We start from the raw sequence: 19,843 nt of genomic DNA, 5'->3' as shown, positions 1-19,843 counted from the left end.
TGTTTTGTGACTGTATGGGGAAGAGAGGGAAAAGTAATGGAAGAGAGGAAAAAAATATTTTTTCTTATTATACTTATACCCATAATCTCATTCTTATAAGTATTAGGTGTTTTCCTTAGAAGGGAAAACAAAATCTAATTTACAGAAAGAGGTAATACAGGTTTGAAGGTTTGAGAGTTTCTTCAATTACCAGTTCCTGTGCTCATTTTCATTTTCAATTAAAGCAATGCAGTAGCACATTTCTCTGAAGTAATTTCAAAATATCTGCATATAAATTGTTTTACCAACCTCTAAGGTGCAATACCCTTGTGATGCATTATGCCAACTCTTTTCACCACAAAATAGTATTTTCTAATGGGCTTAAAAGAAAAGAAAATAGAAAAGAAAATATGCAGTATCTAGATAAAACACCGTGACAAAGTGGGGATGTTATGTCATTTGAAATTTGGCAAGGGTAGCAAAGTCAGAGTTCTGAGTGCTTTTGATTCATTAGTATTCTGATTTTGGGTAATGTTTTGTGCCGATGACTGCAGGAACAGAAAGGTACTTAATATCATGCCAGAGTGCTGTTTCTTGTGGTGTTCACCAGTGATTATCAGAGGCCTTGCCCATGAGAAGAAGTTATAAAAAATACCTACAACCTGTTTTTAGTTTTCTTTCTTGTAAAAAATAAAGCTGAAAATGAGCAAATTTTTTTTTGTTTGTTTGTTTGTTTTTTGGTTTTGTTTTGTTTTGTTTTACAACTCTGTGAGCATCTTGAAACACCTGGAGATGTTGAACTTAATCCATTCATTTCTTTAGGACTTTCTAGAGCATAAATTAAACCACATACTAACTGTTTCTCAGCTTTTTATTTACAATCAGGAAGTATTTTAAAAACGGATTTTTTTTGCCAATTCAGCAAACACGATGGATAAGAAACAGATTATAAGGGCAAATGTTTGTCATGTAGGCTTTGTAGTTTGGAGTATTTTGTGGTTATCATGTTTTTTTGTTAGTGAAATTTACACAAATGCATTCTGACTTGTTAAATTCCGCTGTTTTGTCAGGTAATATATTCATGGATGCATGTTTTGCTGGGTGGCTCATATTGGGTCTATAAGTTTGGCAGGAAAGATTTAGAAGACACTGCTCTGAATAACTCATTCTTTTGATAGGAACAACAAAAAAAATTGCTTCTTAGTGAAATGCTTTTAATTCTTCCCTGACAAACCATGAGGAAAGATGTAAAATGGTCATACAACTTGTGTTACTGCCCTGTAGATCAGCTCACTTCTGTAAGAGCAGAAATCCCTCCTTATGCCAGCCCCTGAACTGAATGAAATCCTGTACCCTGGACTCCTGTAAACCTTGAAATTCTTTTTTTTTGTGCCATTTACAAGTGAGATGAATAACAGGCCCAATAGTTGTTCACAATTCAATCAAAGTTAGTATCACCTCAGTCTATGAGTAGTTCTTGACATTAGCAGGGTGCTTTTAAAAGAAGCTGCTCCTTGCACAGTCGCTATGACCTGGGACAGAAGTGCTATGGTAGTTGAACAGAGAGAGAAGACTGCAGGTTTCTCTGCTCTTGCTTAAGTGCTTGGTTTGAATCTTTTTGAAAGCTCAATGAGAAATTTTTTTATAGCTCTTATTAAACTTACAGTCATGTGTTTTTTTCCATGGCTCTGTCCAGAGAAGTCTGGCTTTGTTGCCTAAATGGCACCTACCCATGGAATATATTTGGTGGTAGTAGCAGCACTGCCTGTGACAGTGAAGCTGCTGCCTCTCTTGCCCTGAACAGACTGTTGAGCTGGTGATTCATTCATTCTGAGCCCATTCCTCTTCCCTGGGGGATCCTTGTACAGATTTGGGTGGCTGGTACCAATGGTTTCTTGCTGGGTGTTTTGGGGTTAGATTGGCACAGTCATGTTCACCCTCTGTAACTTAGCAGCTGTCAGGTAGTACTGATTTTAAGATAATTTTGGAAGAGATTCTCTCTTGCCTTTTTTCAGTTTCACCAGATGATGTTCACTTGGCCTCCTTTCTCACAAATTCACTGTGGCATAGGAAGAAATGGAATAAGTTTCAAAAACCCATTGGTCTTTACACAGTCTGGCACAAATATATTACTTTTGAAAATAAAATAGAAGCAGAAAAATTTTTATGGTTATTTTATTAGGCATAAATTTAATGTTCTGTGTTTTTCTATAAGGAGAAAATCTAGCTGTTCCGGTATTTACTGCATCAAATGGAGAAACAAGACTACAGTGCAGGATACAGAAGTTTTTGATATCTTGTTCACTTTTTTCTGCTTCATGTTAAGTAAACACAAAATAGAAAAAAGCATATTTTTTTTGTGTGGCATGTTGTCACTATTAAAGTGATTTTAGTCTTTCAGATAAAACTACTGAAACTATTTAAAGTATGCAATTTCAATAATTAACCTGTTTACTCTTAATTCTTGGAAACTTGATTTAAGGGATAAAGTTTGAGTAGTAAAATCAGCTCTTATTCATTGCATGTGGGTATATAAATTACTTACAAGCTGGAATCTAAATTGCAATTAACTATACCCACATCCTAATTAAGTATTGCAAATCCATAATGGAGTATATTTCCAGAGGGGGCAATAGAAAAAAAGGCAAAGATTTATCCAACTATTTAAGCATTTTTTTCTTCTATATTTTTAAATAATTAAAAAAAAAAAAAAAAGAAAGAAAAAAGAAAATATCTCTTGACCTAGCTAAATAAATTTTGCCCTTCTGCTGCAGCTCTCAGGAGTATCCTCACAGCACCCCACTAGTCAGAAATATATTTGTTCATAGAACCGTATGTTTAATGCCAGAAAACAGGAAGCTGGGAAATAATGGCTGCAGTTCAACAAAGTCCCTATGATCACAGCTAGTTTTGACATCATAGTTTCAAAGGCAATAAACAGGACTTGGTTCAGCTAAATTGCATGGAGTTTACATGCAGTGTTTGAATTGATATTTCAACATTTAAAATAGAAGAAAATGTATTTCTGTGTATACATGTATTTACAGCTTCTGTCATAGTACTTCCACCTACCTGTACTTTCTACATAAAAGTTTGGAGGTGTTTTAATAAAAGCTTTATTTTTCTCAGAATATCCTGAGAAATCCTTTTCACTTAGAATGTTGACAGTAAAATCACCAATTGTTTTGGGATTTTTTTTTGTTTGTTTGTTTTGGGGCTTGACTTTTGGAAGTGTCTTCTTAGGGAGTTAAAGCCCTGTCCTTAAAAAAGCTTTATTAAACTGGTCACATATTGTATTAATTTCTGTGGGCAGCTGTAGTGGGTGTTGTCATCAATTCTAAATGGGCAACATGGTATTTATGGCATCCTGTAAACATAATAGTGCAGACATTTGGCAGCTTCCAGAGTAGTTTTGAGATTATTTAAAAAGTTGAGCAGTGTGAACTATTATATTGTATTTCCTGTTCAATATTTACTGAAGCTGTATATGTTCTTTTTTTCTGATATACTTGTAGTGTTTTGATACCAAAGTGAGAATTCTGGACAGTCACTGGCCTTTACCTTGGCAAAGCATAAAATTAAAATATATTCTTTCTTGTTGCTAGCTTCATGATGATCTATTGATGTGCCTTTTACAGGAAAATGATTGTCAATCTACTTGGTTTTGAAATTACTTTTCTTGACAAAGATAAGTGTAGTGCTGTAAGTGTTTTTCTAAAAAGTGCAAACCCAATGATTTACTGGTGTGCGTTAGCTTTGGAGTTTAGTATTATTGTTAGTAGTATTACTTTATTGGAAGTTTGAAACATGAATGGAGTTCATGTGATAATGATATGAAAATGAAATCAAATAAAAGCTTCTATTCAGCAAGATGTGTTCAGATGTAAAGATGTATTTAAGTATTTTCTTCTGAATTGAGGAGAGTTTGCTTTAGTACTTTAGAGTCAATCAAGTGCTGATAGAAGTTGATTATTTTATAACTCTCTCTTGTTTAAGTGGTCATGTTCAGTCAGCGACTAGGGAGTAATTGCAAAGAGGAAAAAGAAGATTTTTACCTACTGTATTAATAGGAAATACATATTTTGCCTATGAACTTCCATGAAAAACACCTCACAGAGTTGTGATGGTGCCAGATAGACAAATTACATCAGTAGCAGAGTGTGAAGCATGATGGGGAGAAGCTGTCTCTGAATAGGTTAGACTCAAAGCTCGATGGGTTATTCTGGTGGATGGACTGTAAAATGAGGATTGTGTCCCATGTGGGACATGATGGGACCCATTAAATGCACTTTCCACTGGTAAATGTTTGAGGCTAATGCATACACAAAAGGATCCTCAGCACTTACTTTGTTAGCAGCTTGCCTTCCCTTACGGTAAATGTCCTGTTTCTGAAGTTCTTTGGAGCAAGAACTTTCTATACAATTTTTTGTACCACCTAGCATAAAAGAGTTCATTATTGGTTGGTTTCTCGATTAAAAAATAAATGTTGATGATAAATTACTGTGCACTCATTGAGGTACAGCCATTTATATATAGCAAATGATGACACAGTTCACTACCTTTAATGCCGAAGTGGCCTTTTAAAAGTCATCGTTTACAACCAAGTATCCCTCTATGCAGGAAAAAAAATGGGTATATTAGCAATTTTTAAATAGAAACAAAGGTGAAATAATGTTCTCTGAGCATTATTGTTAAATTTGCTAATATAATTTCATTTTCATTTATTTTTAAAGGGAATCCTATGATCCTTTTAACATGAGTTCTCTGATTAATTACCTGAAAATCTAATTCAAATGTAAATATTTTTTAAGACAAGAGTGTGCAACTGTTCCAGCAGTTAATATTGATAAATACTAGTGTGGCTTGTAGAAGGAAATTGGAGATTTCAGTGGACCTGACATAATACATGTTTTGACCCCTATGGCTGCCTATTTGAAACTCTGATAAATTGAAACAGCAACACTAAACAGTAGGTTAAGAGATGCTGCCTATTGAATCTGTTCTGTGAACAGTAGTGTAGAGCATATCCCCTAAATCAAGATATTTATTGATTGGTTGTGATCAGGCTTCCCATTGAACTCCATGATTATTATTTCCAATCTAAATGACCGTGTTACATGTTAAATAAATGTTACAGGTAAAGCTTAACATCATCTGTGTGCTGATACATATGGTCAGATATGCAATGAGGTATGAAATAAAATCTCAGATTTTTATTTTTGAATTGTTTTTACAACTATATTTATTGTTTTACAGCACAGGAGATTTTGTGTTTTACCTTGTTAGTGTACCTCTTAGCTGCAGGGTCACAGTCCAGCTCTTGCCATCACAGTTAGAATCAAAAGTAAATATTGTTATATATGAGTAGGCTATTTTCTGACTAACTTCGTGTTTATAAAATCAAGGAGCTGGATGGTACAGATCCTACATCTTAATTAAAGCTGCGTGATTTCTTGCCACTTAAATGCAAAGAATCAGGATGTTTTAAAGATTTCATTCTTTGGAAGTGCATATGTGTGTTTACTGAAACTTTGATTACTTTGTTGCTTTGTAGTCATGAGACACAGACAACTTGTTGGGATCATCCTAAAATGACCGACCTCTTCCAGTCCTTAGGTGAGTGCATTCATTAAAACATTGTGATTTTTATTCCATGAGTAAAAGCTGCATTTGAATACTGGCCATGTTTGAGTTCTCATGAACTGAGTTTAACAGCATTTCTCACTTTGTGATGAGGCACACTTTGCCCAAAACCTACTGCCTCAGTCATGTCATGTGTTGTCTTTTGGGAGTATTAATTCTGAACCATGTACTCTAACTGTATGCTTTAATGCCGTACCTTGGGATTTTTTCTTTTAACTTCACAAGAAATTGTCCAATGATACAGGCTCTCTGCATGTTTAAACCAGGGTGCTCATCCGCGAGGAACTAATTTTGGTAATAAAATAGAGCAGCTACCTTTTCAGTAAAAGCTAAACTGTATTATGGTACAACTAGTTCAATATGCCCTGATAGCATCAACATTTACTGTGAAATCTCCCATTCTAAGGAGACGAAGGTTAAAAATACTATTAAGTGATGAAAAAAATGTTATGGTACCAATCAGTTTCTAAAACAGAGCTTCCAGCTATGTGATTGTCTCTTTTAAAGCACAATTTGCAGAGTCGTGGCATATAAATTATAGCTTAAGCCATTTTTTCTGTTACTGTGACATTTGCTGCCCTCTGTTTCCTTTATGTTATGTAACGGAGTTGTAAATTATTTGAGAAACTGTATCTGAGCAATTGTCTGGGAGCTATGTACCAGTGCATAGTATGTATGTAAAACATTCCTGTATATATATCTGTATTACATGTGCCAAGATAGGGCAAACATTTCTGGAGGGCCATTCTCTTTACGGTTCTGGACTGTCAGAGTCAGGAGGCTGTCCCTGAAGGTGAATTGGACTGAGGTCCCAACTGGTCAGGTTTTTAAATGTCTTCCATTTATCCTATTAATTCATTGCAGAGAAGAGAAGGGATATCAGACTTCTTTCAAACTACAAGGATTTATATGTAAAGGAAAGTTATGGGCTCTACTTCTAGGGCCACTCATGTTTGTGTTCTGCTGTTTCAGCTGACTTGAACAACGTGCGCTTCTCCGCCTACCGCACGGCCATCAAAATCCGCAGACTGCAGAAGGCACTGTGTTGTGAGTTGGGCCTTTGAGGGAAATTGTTTCTCTACAGTACTTGGGGAAGGGAGGGTCAGCTTCAGTCTAACAACATTAATAGTGGACCAAAGTCGTCCTTGACACACTGTCAACCCACAAAATGGCAAGAATTTCTGGCAGTAGATGTCAATACTGCAAATAAACAAATTAATTTAAAAAGAGGTGCAGCAGGTAAGTTGAAATGGTAATAATAATTTGTATCTCAAATTTTCTGTTCTATAGGTAAATTTATTTACTTATAAATTTATTTATTTATATTGGCGTTTAAAAAGCATTTCCTATTATATCACAGCTATGGTTTAATTTAGCAGCAAGTTACTTGATTACCATGTTCGTTCAAAGTTTAGCAGCCTCAGAAGTAATAGATCAGGAGATCTTGTTCTCCGGACTTGGGACTTCTCCACCTTACACAGCAAGTGCCACACTGGGGATTTGTGTTCTTTTTGAGTCTCCTGTGCAAAGCAAACTGAATTTTAAAAGCTATGAAAAATGAAACACACAAGAACAGAAAAAAACAAGGTGAAGTCGAAAAAGCTAAAGGAAACTAGTAGATTTTGGAAGGAGATATGGGATGTGAATGAGAGTAAAGGCTGCAGATTTTAGGCCTTTTGAAGCATTTTGGCAACAGATGGTAAAAAGATGTATTATATTACCAAATTTTCTTCTTAGAGATTAGGAGTCCTTGGCATGGAAGGACTTTTCAGCCCTGAAGGGTGCACAATACTTTAGGCTGAGTAGTTCTTTGAACACAAGGCAAAGCCCTCCTAGGGGTGCCAGCACGAAAGGGGTTGCACAAAGACGGATCCCTTCCCTTCAGGTGGTTAGTTTTCTTTCCAGCCTAGGAGACAGCAGTCTGATCTTAGCTGGACTTCAGATACACATCATGCTAAAAGAAGCTGTGCCTGAGATACTAGCTAGCTGCTCCAGAAAGCTGGACTGTATCTGTGCATAGCATAGGCTCTTATCAGTACCAGTTCTTCATAAAATGTGGTTCCACTAAGGACTACAGCTTCATCTTCCAGCAAGACTAAAGAGCATTATGAGCTTTTGGCTTATCAGTGGGCAGGGTGTAAAGTACTCTTCAACACATACCTAAAAACAAAATGCAAGGCAAAGTTCAGAAATCACCTTGTGTGAGCTGCTCCTCTGGGAAGAGTGGGAAAAAACAGACTGTGTATGACAGATGCTAATGATGCTGCACATTTCTGACAGACCTGCAGCTTTTCTAGTGACCTCTATAAATCAAGGTTCACTTTTATTACTTATAATAAGCTTTGAAGAGGGACATACTTGTCTGCTTTTGCTTTTACTGCAAAATATATCAATTTCTGTAAAAACTGCCATGGTTAGCTGTTCTCATTCACAGATTTCAGAAGAGCCCTCCTATTGTCTCCAGTTTAAGGGAAGGGTGTTGGAAGGGAGGACAGAAATAAATAGTAAAAAGTAAAGAGAGTGCTCCACTTTTCTAGGACCTAGGAGTAAAACTTTCATCTCTACAGGTCCAATCTGCCTTATTACCTATGAAGCTGTTTGCTCCACCTCTGTACTGTGTGGGAAGAGAAAACAGCCAAAAAAAAACACCAAAAACTTTGTTATGCATGATAAAGAGCTGGGCTTTTTTTTTTTTTTTTAGGTGGGGAAAGAGTAATCTTCTGTGCTACTGTCATTCATTTTTTGGTCTGAGTTACTTTAGTCTTCCATTATATTTCCTGTAATTTTAACTGCAGATGCATTTTAAATGTGTTTGGATGCAGAATGCTTTAGAAAGGCTTATGTGCTAAAGGCAAAGAAAACGTCAAATCACCAAAAATGGTGATCAGTGTAAAATGTGTCACATTGCTGTCACGGGCATGGTGTGTGTATAATGTCAAAGGCATTTTTGGTGGGAACTCCCAAGAGCACAGCTGGAGCTGAATGCACAGTTCCACTTGCACCTGACAGATTTTTACTTTGCAGTGTAAATGCTTTACAAGCAGATTCAGGACCAGTTGCACTTTAGAATGTTCATTTGAGAACTGTCCTTTAGAAACCTTTGCTGTTGCCATATCTCTTCTTGGTAAGTGTCAAAAACCCTCAGCTCTAGGGAAGTTACTCCATTTTCCTCATTCTCCTTTTAAAAGAGAAAGTAGAGTTGTGTTTCTTCTTTTAATTTTTGACAGGTAGATACCTGCAGAGACATACATTTTCATGTATATGTGTATGTGTTTTGCAGGAATGTGAGAAAGGTTGCAAGCTGGAAATAACAAATTCTTACCCCTCTGTCTCAAATTATGTGGGGCAGATGTAGAGAGAGTGTTTTCCCACTGTCGCAGAAGAATGAGGCCAGATAGAGTATCCTGTGTTGCAGATGTACTGGGCAATTGTGCAGCACCAGATCCTGATGATATTTTATCTTGTGCAGCATTCTTTAGCTCATTTTCAAAAAATTATAAAGCTCCAGACACTGAAATATAGTACTGAAAGGCAAAAAGGGAACAAAATCACCATGTATATTCAGAATTCTCTTGCTAAGTTCCTCTAAGTGATTTAAAATTTAAGAATGTTAATAGTAATATCAACCACACAAGGGGAAAAAAATGAAACATTTAGACATCAGGGACTAAGAGAGCTATGAGCACTGTGAGCAGCCTCTTTGCCTGCTATCATTTGCAAGATCTTTTTAATAAAAAACTCCACAGTAATGCCTGACTATTTTCCATGGGGTTAGAGCAGCCTCAAATTTGCCATTAGCAGCTTCATGTAGTTATTTGCTCCTGAGTCAGTCAGTCACACCTGCTTTAACTGTGCTGAATGATCTGGTTTCTCTTTTTTTGGGGGGGAAAGTCTCCTTGCTGCAGAAAGGGAATAAATGGGTCTTGTGTCCATTGGTTGGTTAAAAGCAGGATTGGTCATTCAGCATGTTTAAGCAGATGCAGAATGGTACTGCAAAAATGCACTGAAGCCTCTGTAGGCATCGTGCCAGAAATGGCATGACAGAATAGCTGCATGTCCCAAATTTTATTCAGCCAGGTAAGTGCTGAAGTAAGCAGGATTGGAAGTAATTTCTTCTGGTTGTTTTCCATGGATAGTGCCATCCAAAAATGTAAGTTTAGCTTAATTTGCATTAGTATAGCATCAGAGTTGTTTTCTTTTTTAGTACAAAAATACTGGCAGGTCCTTCTGGAATGCTCAGGCAGAAATGTGAATGAGAGATCTTAATGCAAGCAGATCAAGATGTGAAGTTAGCAGACTGAGTGTCTGTTGAATTGCTTCTTTTCAGTCCAAGGATGGTAATGTTAAGCCAAACCCAAAGGCATTTTGGTTCCTGGCATTCCAAAGCTTTTGGAATTTTCGCAAGCTTTAAAAAGGGCAAGTTTTGTGTGCTGTCAGTCTTGTTTTATGAATGTAATTACCTGCTTTTAGCCAGCCATTGAGTACCTTACAGAAACAGGTTGCAAAATAACCAGAAAACATAAAAATCCCCAGACAAACAAACAAAAAACTCCCACAACCCAAACATAAAATAATAGCTAACACCAAAACAAAACCAGCAAACTGGTTGTATTAATTTTTGTCATGAAGGGAAAGTGTGAAAAGTGACCATCTCCTAAATTCAGTATGTATGTCATCAGATAGCTGCTTGCCCTCACTTGGCTTCACTCCACTCCCTCCACAGCTCAAAAAGTAGTCAGGGTTACACTGTGAACTGTTTGTGGGTTCATATTGTTTTTTAATGTATCTGTGAGCCTTTTCCAGTGTATCACATCCTTTCTAGCTACTGTAGATGATTATCCTGCAGCTACTGTATTGCCAAACACTTTGGCTGCCTCAGGTCAAACTAGTGGCAAAGTGTTTTGCTGCAATTACCAGTCTGCCTCCTTGATGAATACATGGCTGGCATTTGTTTGCAAGCCCAAGAGAAGGGCTTAAAATATCCCTAAAGAAACAAAAAAGAAAATGAAAAACAAACAAAAGCAAACCCCTGCAAATCTGATTCTGTGAGGTCAGAACAGAATGTCCTGATTTTAGTGCACGAGAGGCAAGGGCTGTGAGGTACTGTTTCTCACTTTACGAAGATGTGAAGAAGGGTAGATGAAGAAAAGGGGTTGGGAATGTAACCTTCTTTTGGTAGATTATCATTGAGTTTGTTATAAATTACTCAACAAAATCGGGTAGGTTAATCAATAAGGCAATTTATTAGTTTATTAAGGAACAGGCAAGCAGCACTGGGGACGTGGGGAGTCTGTGCTCTGCCAACACGTCTGTCCTACCCCTGGTCCCTGCCCCTTTTATAAGCAGTTTCTTGGTGGGCTGTGGCATGCCCACTGTGCTGGGGTACAAGTCTGAGCAAACCCTAACATGTTAGCCAGCACTCAAGCAGCAGTGGCCACAAGCCCCCACCAGGTCTGGACAAGGCTTGGACATGTTGTCAGGTTACATTCCTACCAAGCAGTTAACAGCAGGGACAAGCCTGCTCATGTCCAAACAAGCTCACATTTACTTTATACATAAAAGTGGATACAATTCATGGTTATGATTACAAAATAATTAAAAATACATTAAAACAAAATAAAAAAAAATCAACCATTTACAACAAAGTGATTTTAACAAATATAATGAAATAATTAGATTTTCCTGTGTCTCATGTCTATGCTTTACTTTGGAGTCAGTATTCTTGTCTATATTGATTCCATAGTGTATTTTCATAATGACATGGATCACTATGTAACATCTCACTAGTTCTTGGCAGAATTGCTCATAGTGGTTAATGTTATCTTGCTCTTACTTCTTTTTCTGTTGTACTTGTTTTCCAGCCCAGATAGAATTATCCAATTTGCACAGGCTGCAAATCTGGGGTCCTAATTTAACACTGTTATTCTCCCCCTCTCCTCTTGTAAGACCTCAGCAGGAGCAGTGAATCCAGATCTGGGATCCTCAGCACAGGAAAGATGTGGACCTGTTGGAGCAGGTCAAGAGGCAAGCAATAAGGATGGTTGGGGATGGAGCACCTCTCCTATGAGGAAAGGCTGAGAGAGCTAAAGTTGTTCATCCTGGAGAAGAGAAGGCTCCAGGGAGATCTTAAAGCAGCCTTTCAGTACCTGAGGGAGGCTTATAAAAAATGGAGAGAATAACTCTTGTGAAAGGAAAGATTGTGATAAGACAAAGAGAAACAGTTCTACACTAAAAGAGTAGACATTTAGATTAGGCATTAGGAAGAAATTATTTACTGTAAGGATGGTGAGACAGTGGCACAGGTTGCCCAGAGAAGTTGTGGATGCTTCATCCCTGAACGTGTTCAAAGCCAGGCTGGATGGGGATTGAGGAACCTGATCTAGTGGGAGGTGTCCCTGCCCATGGGAGAGAGGCTGAAACTAGAAAATCTGTAAGGTCCCTTCCAACAAAAATAATTTTTTGATTCTATTATTTGTTGTGATGATTGGTGAAGAGTAGTTCACAGCATGTCAGAGATTGTTACGTGGATTTTTTTCATTTGAGAGATGACATTTATGGTGCAAATATGTTACTGACTCATCACAAACAGCTCAGTATGAGCTTTTCATGTACTTCAACTGCATGTTATGTGTATTGTAGCAAGCATACTATACATTGCAACTATTTTTTTTACTTGAAGTCCTTGCTTATGTAAAAAAGAAACCACAGAGGATTATACCGTTTATGTTGCATCTTTTCCACTTCCTTTTGCAAAAGGAGTTAGAAGAGCTCATTGATGGACTTTGATTTTCACCATACAAACCCCAGATTTTCACAATCATGTTTGAATGGTTTTGAAAGCAAAACTCTTTTTCCCCTGTAAAATATCCATTGCATCACCAACTGCTAATAGAAAGAATTCTGTAATAAAGGAGATAAAAGTATTTTTCAAGAATGCGTAGTATTTAGTGTTCTGGAAAACTACAATAAATAACCTTCCTGTGTCCCTCTCCCTGCTTTCTTTTAAGCCTTAATTCAGCAACAACTGTTCAATAGCACTGTTCAGTTCATCAGGCCTCAGTACATTTTTACTGCCTTTAAGAAAGAATTCTTACCTAAGTGTTTACTTTGCTTTCCATTTGATCAAAAGTTATGGTCATTTTCTAGTATTCTGCATTATGGTAAATATGAAGAATCCTGTAAGCCTAGTGAATTCTGTGTGTGCATCCAAAGTTAGGTTCCTCTAATTACACAGACTACTTTAGCAGCTATTTTAATGTTGTTCTGAGCTGCTCAGTGTCATTATGATGTTTGTATTCTAGTTTTTTTAAATAAATCACACCAAAATGCTGTTGACTTGTCTCAGAAAATGGTATGTCACTATAATGTTGCCAGATGAAAGCTACTGGGCTAGTTGTTTGCAGTGTTTGCTGCGATTTACACATGAACAATTATTTTCAACATAATGCTCAGGCATCTGTATTCATACTTTTCTTTTTTTTTTTAATCCTATTATTTTTTAAAATCTATTTTTAGTGGACCTGTTGGACCTGAACATGACAAGTGAAGTTTTCAAACAGCACAAGTTGAGTCAAAACGATCAACTGATTGGTGTCCAGGATGTGATCAGCTGTCTCAGTACCATCTACAGTGGACTTGAAGAGAAACACAAAGGCATGGTGAATGTTCCTCTCTGTGTAGACATGTGTCTTAACTGGCTACTCAACGTGTATGATAGGTAAGAAAAATCGTGGGTTTTTTTGTCACAGTGTGTACCCCTAGGAATTATAAATTATAAAAATTCCTTTATTAAAAAGTTATTCTCTGATGTTTTTGGCTCCATAATGAAAGTGCAGTTGCATGCAATGAGATATTTCTTATGCTGTTCTGCTCAGCACTGAACTAAGATTACCCTGATTTTATACTACTACTGAAGAAACATTGAAAGGATTTCAAGATATGCATATGTGACTAGAGAGCTAGTAGAGAGCTAGGACACTGCTTTAGTTGTGTTCCTACTGTGAATATTCCAAATTTCCCATATTGATTGCCATTGATATCAGATTCTATTTCTACCATTGGTGGGAACAGTTTTTTCATGCATTTTACACTTAGTTACTTGCACTCATAATCCTGACTGAACTCCCTGTCCTGAGTCCTCTGTGGAGGTTGTTGTGATCTCAGCCTAAAGCCTGTCTCATTGTGGAGGGTCAGCAGTGTCCTAGTCCTGGCTCCGTTCCAGCACGTACAGCTCCTGCCATGGATCAGTTCTGAGGGCTGCTGTTACGTGGTCCACCTGCCCTTGTCCTGGCAGCAAGGCTGTATTTCCCAAGGGCATTGAGTTTGCCTGAAGAATATTTTGGGATGCTTGCACTAAGAACTTGTGGGTTTATTTAAATACACATTTGGTGTTACCACAGAGACAACTAAGTCTCAAAAAACATGAAAACATCCACTCCTGCAACCCCTTGTCGTTTTGGCCAGTTCTTTGTGAGCCCTTCCTCCCTTCTTTCTCATGCTGGAAATTGAACTCTGCCCTCTCTACTCTGCCCTATGTCAGCCTGCATGATCTGCAAGCAAACTGCTATTATTTATCTGTGCTTTTGAGTCATGAGTTTGCTGCTTATTTTTCTTAGTGGCATTCACTATTTTTATGTTCCTTGTGTAGTAAAAACTGGGGAAAGACTTGGTTTCCATCAGCTCCTCCATACCCTAAAATGTGTCTCCTTAGCTTGCTTCAGCAAAGGCATTTCAGGACTCTTTCAGAACTGATTAAAGACTCAGTAGTGCAGTACAGTTGTGGTTGCTTGGGTGTGTCTGATTGAATATGTGCTTTAGTTTAGAGCTGTAAACAGAATTACAAATCAGAATTTCTAAGCTTCATGAGAATGGTTACAAAATTTATTTTCTTTCTCCCCCTTGAAGTTGAAAAGAGCAAAAGTATTTCTTGAATAGAGATAAAAGTTCTTATACCTGCTTTGCAAATGGGAGTTTTTACTTGTAGATGTATGCGTTATCTTCAGTATGTTCACTCGGTGCCAATTTCTAACAGTTCATAGCTTTTTGCTTTTTTCCCTCAGAGGATTGGATGCCAGTTCTTCTATACTTCACAGATATTTTACTTTATTTTGATTTTAGGGCAAGGGAAGGAGGGAACAGAGCACATAGAACCATTTGTCATTTATGTGGTGGCTACTAGCATTCAAACATTGCTGTTAAATATTATGACATTTCTATTAGTTGGACTTCTCCCCATTACTGCTGAAAAATTAGAGGCTCCATCAAATATTGACTGGGATTTCTTTCTGCATTTATTTTTATTTTGGAGAGTTCTACATTGTGAGTAAATAAGCATATCACTTGCAAATAGAGCAGTAGATCAAGTGAGTTGCTGGACTTAAATGTTATTGACAATTTAGAATAAGAGACAATGTCAGAAAAATTTTTGTAGTTACTCGCTGAGTTTTGTTTTCTCTCAGACTGAACACAGATTTCCTACACTTTCTTCAGCTTACCTTTGCTTCTTAACGTCAGTTAGAAGTCAGTTGTTTAATCTGTTAATATTTAAAATGCCCTTAGTAAGCAGCAAACCTTTCTTTCAATAATGTTTCCAGTTTCTCCCATTTTCCCTTGACTATTTTGTTGAAAACTTAGTGCAGATAATTCTTCAAGCCCGTTAAATACTTGAGTCTTTATTCAAACTTTGAAAAATTGAGGATGAAGGTTTAATGAGAGAAAATTATATTTTACAGTGTGTTTCCTTGTTCCCCTTTCAAATTCACTCCAGGAAGAAAAAGAAATGCTAAAAGACCAGGCACCAATTCTAAACTGGAATTTTTGATTTTTTTTTTTCTAAACTGGCCTTTAAAAAAGAGCTGATTTGTGTCTTGGCATTTCTATTGTATATATTGCATTGGTGTTAACACATATAAAATATGTCAAGTTGTTAAACTGCCAACAAAAAGCATCTGTTAGTCACATGCTGCTAACCTGAGATTTAATTACAGATTCACAGATTAATGGCAAACTGAATAGTTATGCAGACTTAGCCTGCAGATGTCTTTGGCCCTTAAAAAGAACCAATTTGTTTTTAGAAAAGGTCTATTATGTTCTGGTATTTTCTGCACATTAGGAATGATTCATTCTGACCGGGGGAGAAAAACACCAAAATTACACAGTGATTTTTACATCAAGGATTTAAAGGTTGTTCCAGACATCAACAGCTGCCCGTTTAAACATTTTCCGAACTTAAAGTTCTTTGTTTTGGCTAGTCCAAAGATTTACTTTTTTTTTTTTTTTAATGAAATTAGAGATAAATATCTTGATATTTACAATGAGAAGTGTGAAGGAACTTTTTTGCTCTATAAAAATACTTTGTCTAGGCCTGTGTTTAAAGCATCCAAAAGCAATAGCTGGTGATTTTTCTTTTCAACTATATGCTGTCAAATTTGCTGAAATCTCCAGACATCATTTATATAAAAAGGACTGATAGCTTTCAGTACTAATGGAATAACTTAACACCCCTTGAAATGAGTTGTTTCTATATGTACTGATTCAGAGCACTGACTCATTTCAATTAGAATTATCCATAAAGAAACTTTTATGTGCACTGTTTAAATATTTTGCAATGTTTATCTGACTTCCTGTAATTTCAACTTTTAAATTTTCTTTTCTTTTTTTTTTTTTTTTTAATGCTAGGATACTTTTGATAATGTGTTCTTTTAAATTGAATTTCTTTGGTACATTAGTCTGAGAAGAGTATCTGTGATATCTGTGCTGACATTTTCCATATGATCAAAGCTATATTTTCGTGATCATTCTCTGCAGCCCAATCTTCCCCTGAAGAATCACAGCTTTGTTATTTATTGTTGCATTCATACACCTGGCAGCTTCTAACACCAGGCTGAGTTAACGTCCCAGGCCTTACCAGCATGTTCATTTCAGTAAAATCTGAACTTCTGAGGAATGAGGATGAGACACCTGCTCGGTCAGCCTTAGCTTTATGCCCTGGTTTTGACAGTAGCTGATGGAAGTTTTCTGCGTGCACTCGGATTGCATCCCCTGTGTTTATGATGGCTCTAGGGATTCATAGAGCACTCAGTGAGAGCAGCTTAGCAGGCTGTGATAGCAGTAAGAAGACTTTGGGAAGGTTCTGGCCCTCAATAAGGCAGGGAAATGAGCTCCTCTGACTTGTCTGTGGGTGCTCAAGGGGAGGTGTCTGTGCTGACCATCATTGTTCTAGCAGGCTGCCTCGTGTTGCTGGGCTATGCAGATGAGTGATAGCTGCAGTCCCTGGCAGTGCTCAGCTGCAGTGCCAGTGCTCTCTAGGCTTGAGAGCTCTTTGATGAGAGAAGGCTGAATGGCTCCAGACTCATCTTCATTCTCTAGTTTTTCTTGCTATTACCTGATATTTTAATGCTATTATCCCTCCTCTCCCAGGGACATAGGGCTCATCTAGACTTCATGTTATAATTTTGTTTTCCAAGATTCTTTGCTGGGTATTCCTGCTTGTAATCTCTCATATATCTGACAACTTTTTCTTGATCTGACTAGCTCCTGTATGCAGCTGTGCACATCACTGGTTGTCCTTTTGGCAGTCACATACTTAGATAAGATGCTTGTATGTACTATGTCTGTGCCATCACAATGCAACAAAATATTTGCATGCCACTGTTGGTAAATGGTAGTTTTTACACTTACATTCAACAAGGTAGTGTTAATTATATCATGATTAGTACATTTATAATTTGCTGGTTACACAGGCCTCTATTTTGACTATGGTATAGACTGTTTGTCAGGAGGTTTTGGATCCTAATTCTATGTTAGGAAGTTATTTAGAGAAAGGAATAGATTCAGGCTTCCCTTCATCAGGATCAGAGCAAAAAAATATCTGAGCTGCTTAAAGTGGCCTTATCAATTGATTTTATAATGACAAGCACGTTTGTATTGCTTTAATGAGTCTGAGTAGTGTGCTGACATTTTGGCATATATGACCTATAAATTTTTATGAATTCAGAAATTAAAAACTTTCTTGAACCTTCCCACTATAAGGCCTTGATTCTTAGGTGTTTGTACACGTAGGACAATTAGATGGTTGTGCTGCCATTCAGAGGCACCTTGAAAGACAGGCTTGTGGCAAAGCAGCCTAATAATCTCCCAACAGGTCGAGGGAGGTGATCCTGCACTTGTACTCAGCATTGGTGAGACACATGTGGAGTCCTGGGTCCAGTTCTGGACTCCCCCAGGACAAAAGAGATATGGACAAACTGGCATGAGTTCAGTGAAGTACCATGAAGACAATTAAGGACTTGGAGTAACTGTATCAGTCAATATAGTATAAGTAGAGGCTGAGAGAGATGGGACTTTTCAACCTGGGGAAGCTGCAGGGGGGGATCTTATGTGTGCATAAATACCCAACAGGAGCAGAGAAGAAGATGGAGCCGGGCTTTTCTCAGTGGTGTGCAGTGACAGGGCAAGAGGCAGCAGGTGCAACCTGAAACACAGGAAATTTTGCTTAAACATATGGAAAAAAAGATGTTTCTAATGTAAGAGTGATCGAACAGTGCCACAGATTATTCAGAGAAGCTGTTCAGTCTCCATCCTTGAAGATACTGAGGTGGTGGGATATGATCTAGGAAAACTTGCTCTACCTGACTGAGCAGGAGCATTCGTCTCTGAAGGCCCTTCCTGATGTCTGTGGTTTTGTGACTCACTAAGCTGGGAAAACTTAAACCATTGGCTTGGAAATGTCAGGACTATGGATTTGAGGGGAGAGAAGGAGTGTGTGTGGCATTTAGTTTTGGTGTGTTGTTTTTTCTTTGTACTGTATATATGTCATTACAGTGCTAATATTTGTTTCCAAGAAAGAGACTTGGGTGAATATGTTACTCTTTCAAAAATATAATATTACAGGCTTTGTAATTATTTATGTAATTAATTGAGAAAATGTTTTTTTGCATGAAGGCAGATTTTCAAAGACTCTACAGAAATCTCCTGAAATCAGGAGAAGCTTAAAGCCTTGACATTTGTGCCTTGATCTTTCAGCTGCAAAGTCTCACTTTCTGTCTTTAATAAACAAATTATATGGTCAGTTGTGAGTTAAATCAAATCCAAATGAATGTTCACTTTTTTTTTTCTGATGAATGTAAATTTAAAGCACAAACAGCCATACACAGAAGGAATAGGAAAATAACTTTATCAGAGTGTAAAATGAGCCATTTAGATGGCAAGGTATGCCAGAATGATGTAGTGTCTGTGATTGAAAGAGGTAATTTGAAGCTAAGCTTGAATATATAAAAAGGTGGCACTTTTATAGCATTCTGGAAAATTGGGTCCTGATTTTCCAACTAGGCAGTAAAAGTAATAGATGTTTTTGATTAATTTGGCAATAATTTCTCTGTACCTCTGTTCCGTCTTATGGAATGAAGATACTGCTGTCTAGTGTTACTAGATTAGATGATGTTGTGAAGACAAATGCATTAATATTTGTAAGTTGCTTATCTATTTTATCAAGAAGCCAGGAGTAAATTACTAATTTTGTATTCAGCACAACATTTGTAAAGTAAATCAGACAGCAGACCATATGCTGAATGGATAGGACAGAAAGAGATACGTAATAACCACTTCAGAAGTAATTAAAGTATATATAACTTCTGTGCACAAGTAAGGTTTGAGGTGATACTGCATTTAGTGTTATGTTACTTGTTGGTGAAAGACCCAGCTAACCTTATGTGTGTATTATATACAGTTTAACTATTCTGAATTTTTTTTTTTTGCCACATGTCATCTAAAGACAAACTGTGTCATGTTTCTTCCATGTTTGAAAGAAGAATTTTTAAGAAAATGTTTCAGCATTGATGTTCTGAACTTTAAAATTGTCCTTTTCCATGTAAGCTGGGTTTGTTGTTTTAGTATCTTTGTGAACAGCATTTGCCCTGCAGGCTTAACATTACTTATCTGTTCTCAAGTTGCTTTTTCGGTTTGGACATACTTTTTTCATGCTGGGCAAGATAAGCCTGAAGTGACATTGCTTAAAAAGAGTGACAGGTCCAAATCATTGAATTACTGCATGTGATTGTCTATTTATGTCTTAGTATTGTGTATGTCCAAACATTCTAAACAAAAAAAAAAAAAAAAAAAAAAAAAAAACATTAAAAGAAAGAAAGAAAGAAAAAGATACTTAATTACCGTGCTACAAAAACTTGGTTTTATTTTACAGTCTTTGTGTTTCACACTGAGTAAT

General features: G+C 37.0%; 1 protein-coding gene across 4 annotated transcripts in view; it reads left to right on the top strand.

Moving 5' to 3' along the window:
• The window catches only part of UTRN (utrophin), a 350,247-nt gene that overhangs the window by 285,192 nt on the left and 45,212 nt on the right, over positions 1-19,843 (top strand). For all 4 annotated transcript variants that reach the window (XM_033054305.2, XM_033054306.2, XM_033054304.2 and 1 more), the window contains 3 exons: positions 5,534-5,595; positions 6,595-6,669; positions 13,138-13,339. In XM_033054305.2, coding sequence (XP_032910196.1) covers positions 5,534-5,595; positions 6,595-6,669; positions 13,138-13,339 — 339 coding nt within the window. The remainder of the gene's footprint in view (positions 1-5,533; positions 5,596-6,594; positions 6,670-13,137; positions 13,340-19,843) is intronic.

Source organism: Catharus ustulatus, chromosome 3, assembly GCF_009819885.2.
Source record: "Catharus ustulatus isolate bCatUst1 chromosome 3, bCatUst1.pri.v2, whole genome shotgun sequence".
Lineage (NCBI taxonomy): Eukaryota > Metazoa > Chordata > Aves > Passeriformes > Turdidae > Catharus > Catharus ustulatus.
Note: the sequence above shows the minus strand (reverse complement) of the source record. Positions and strands in the feature narration are given on the sequence as shown.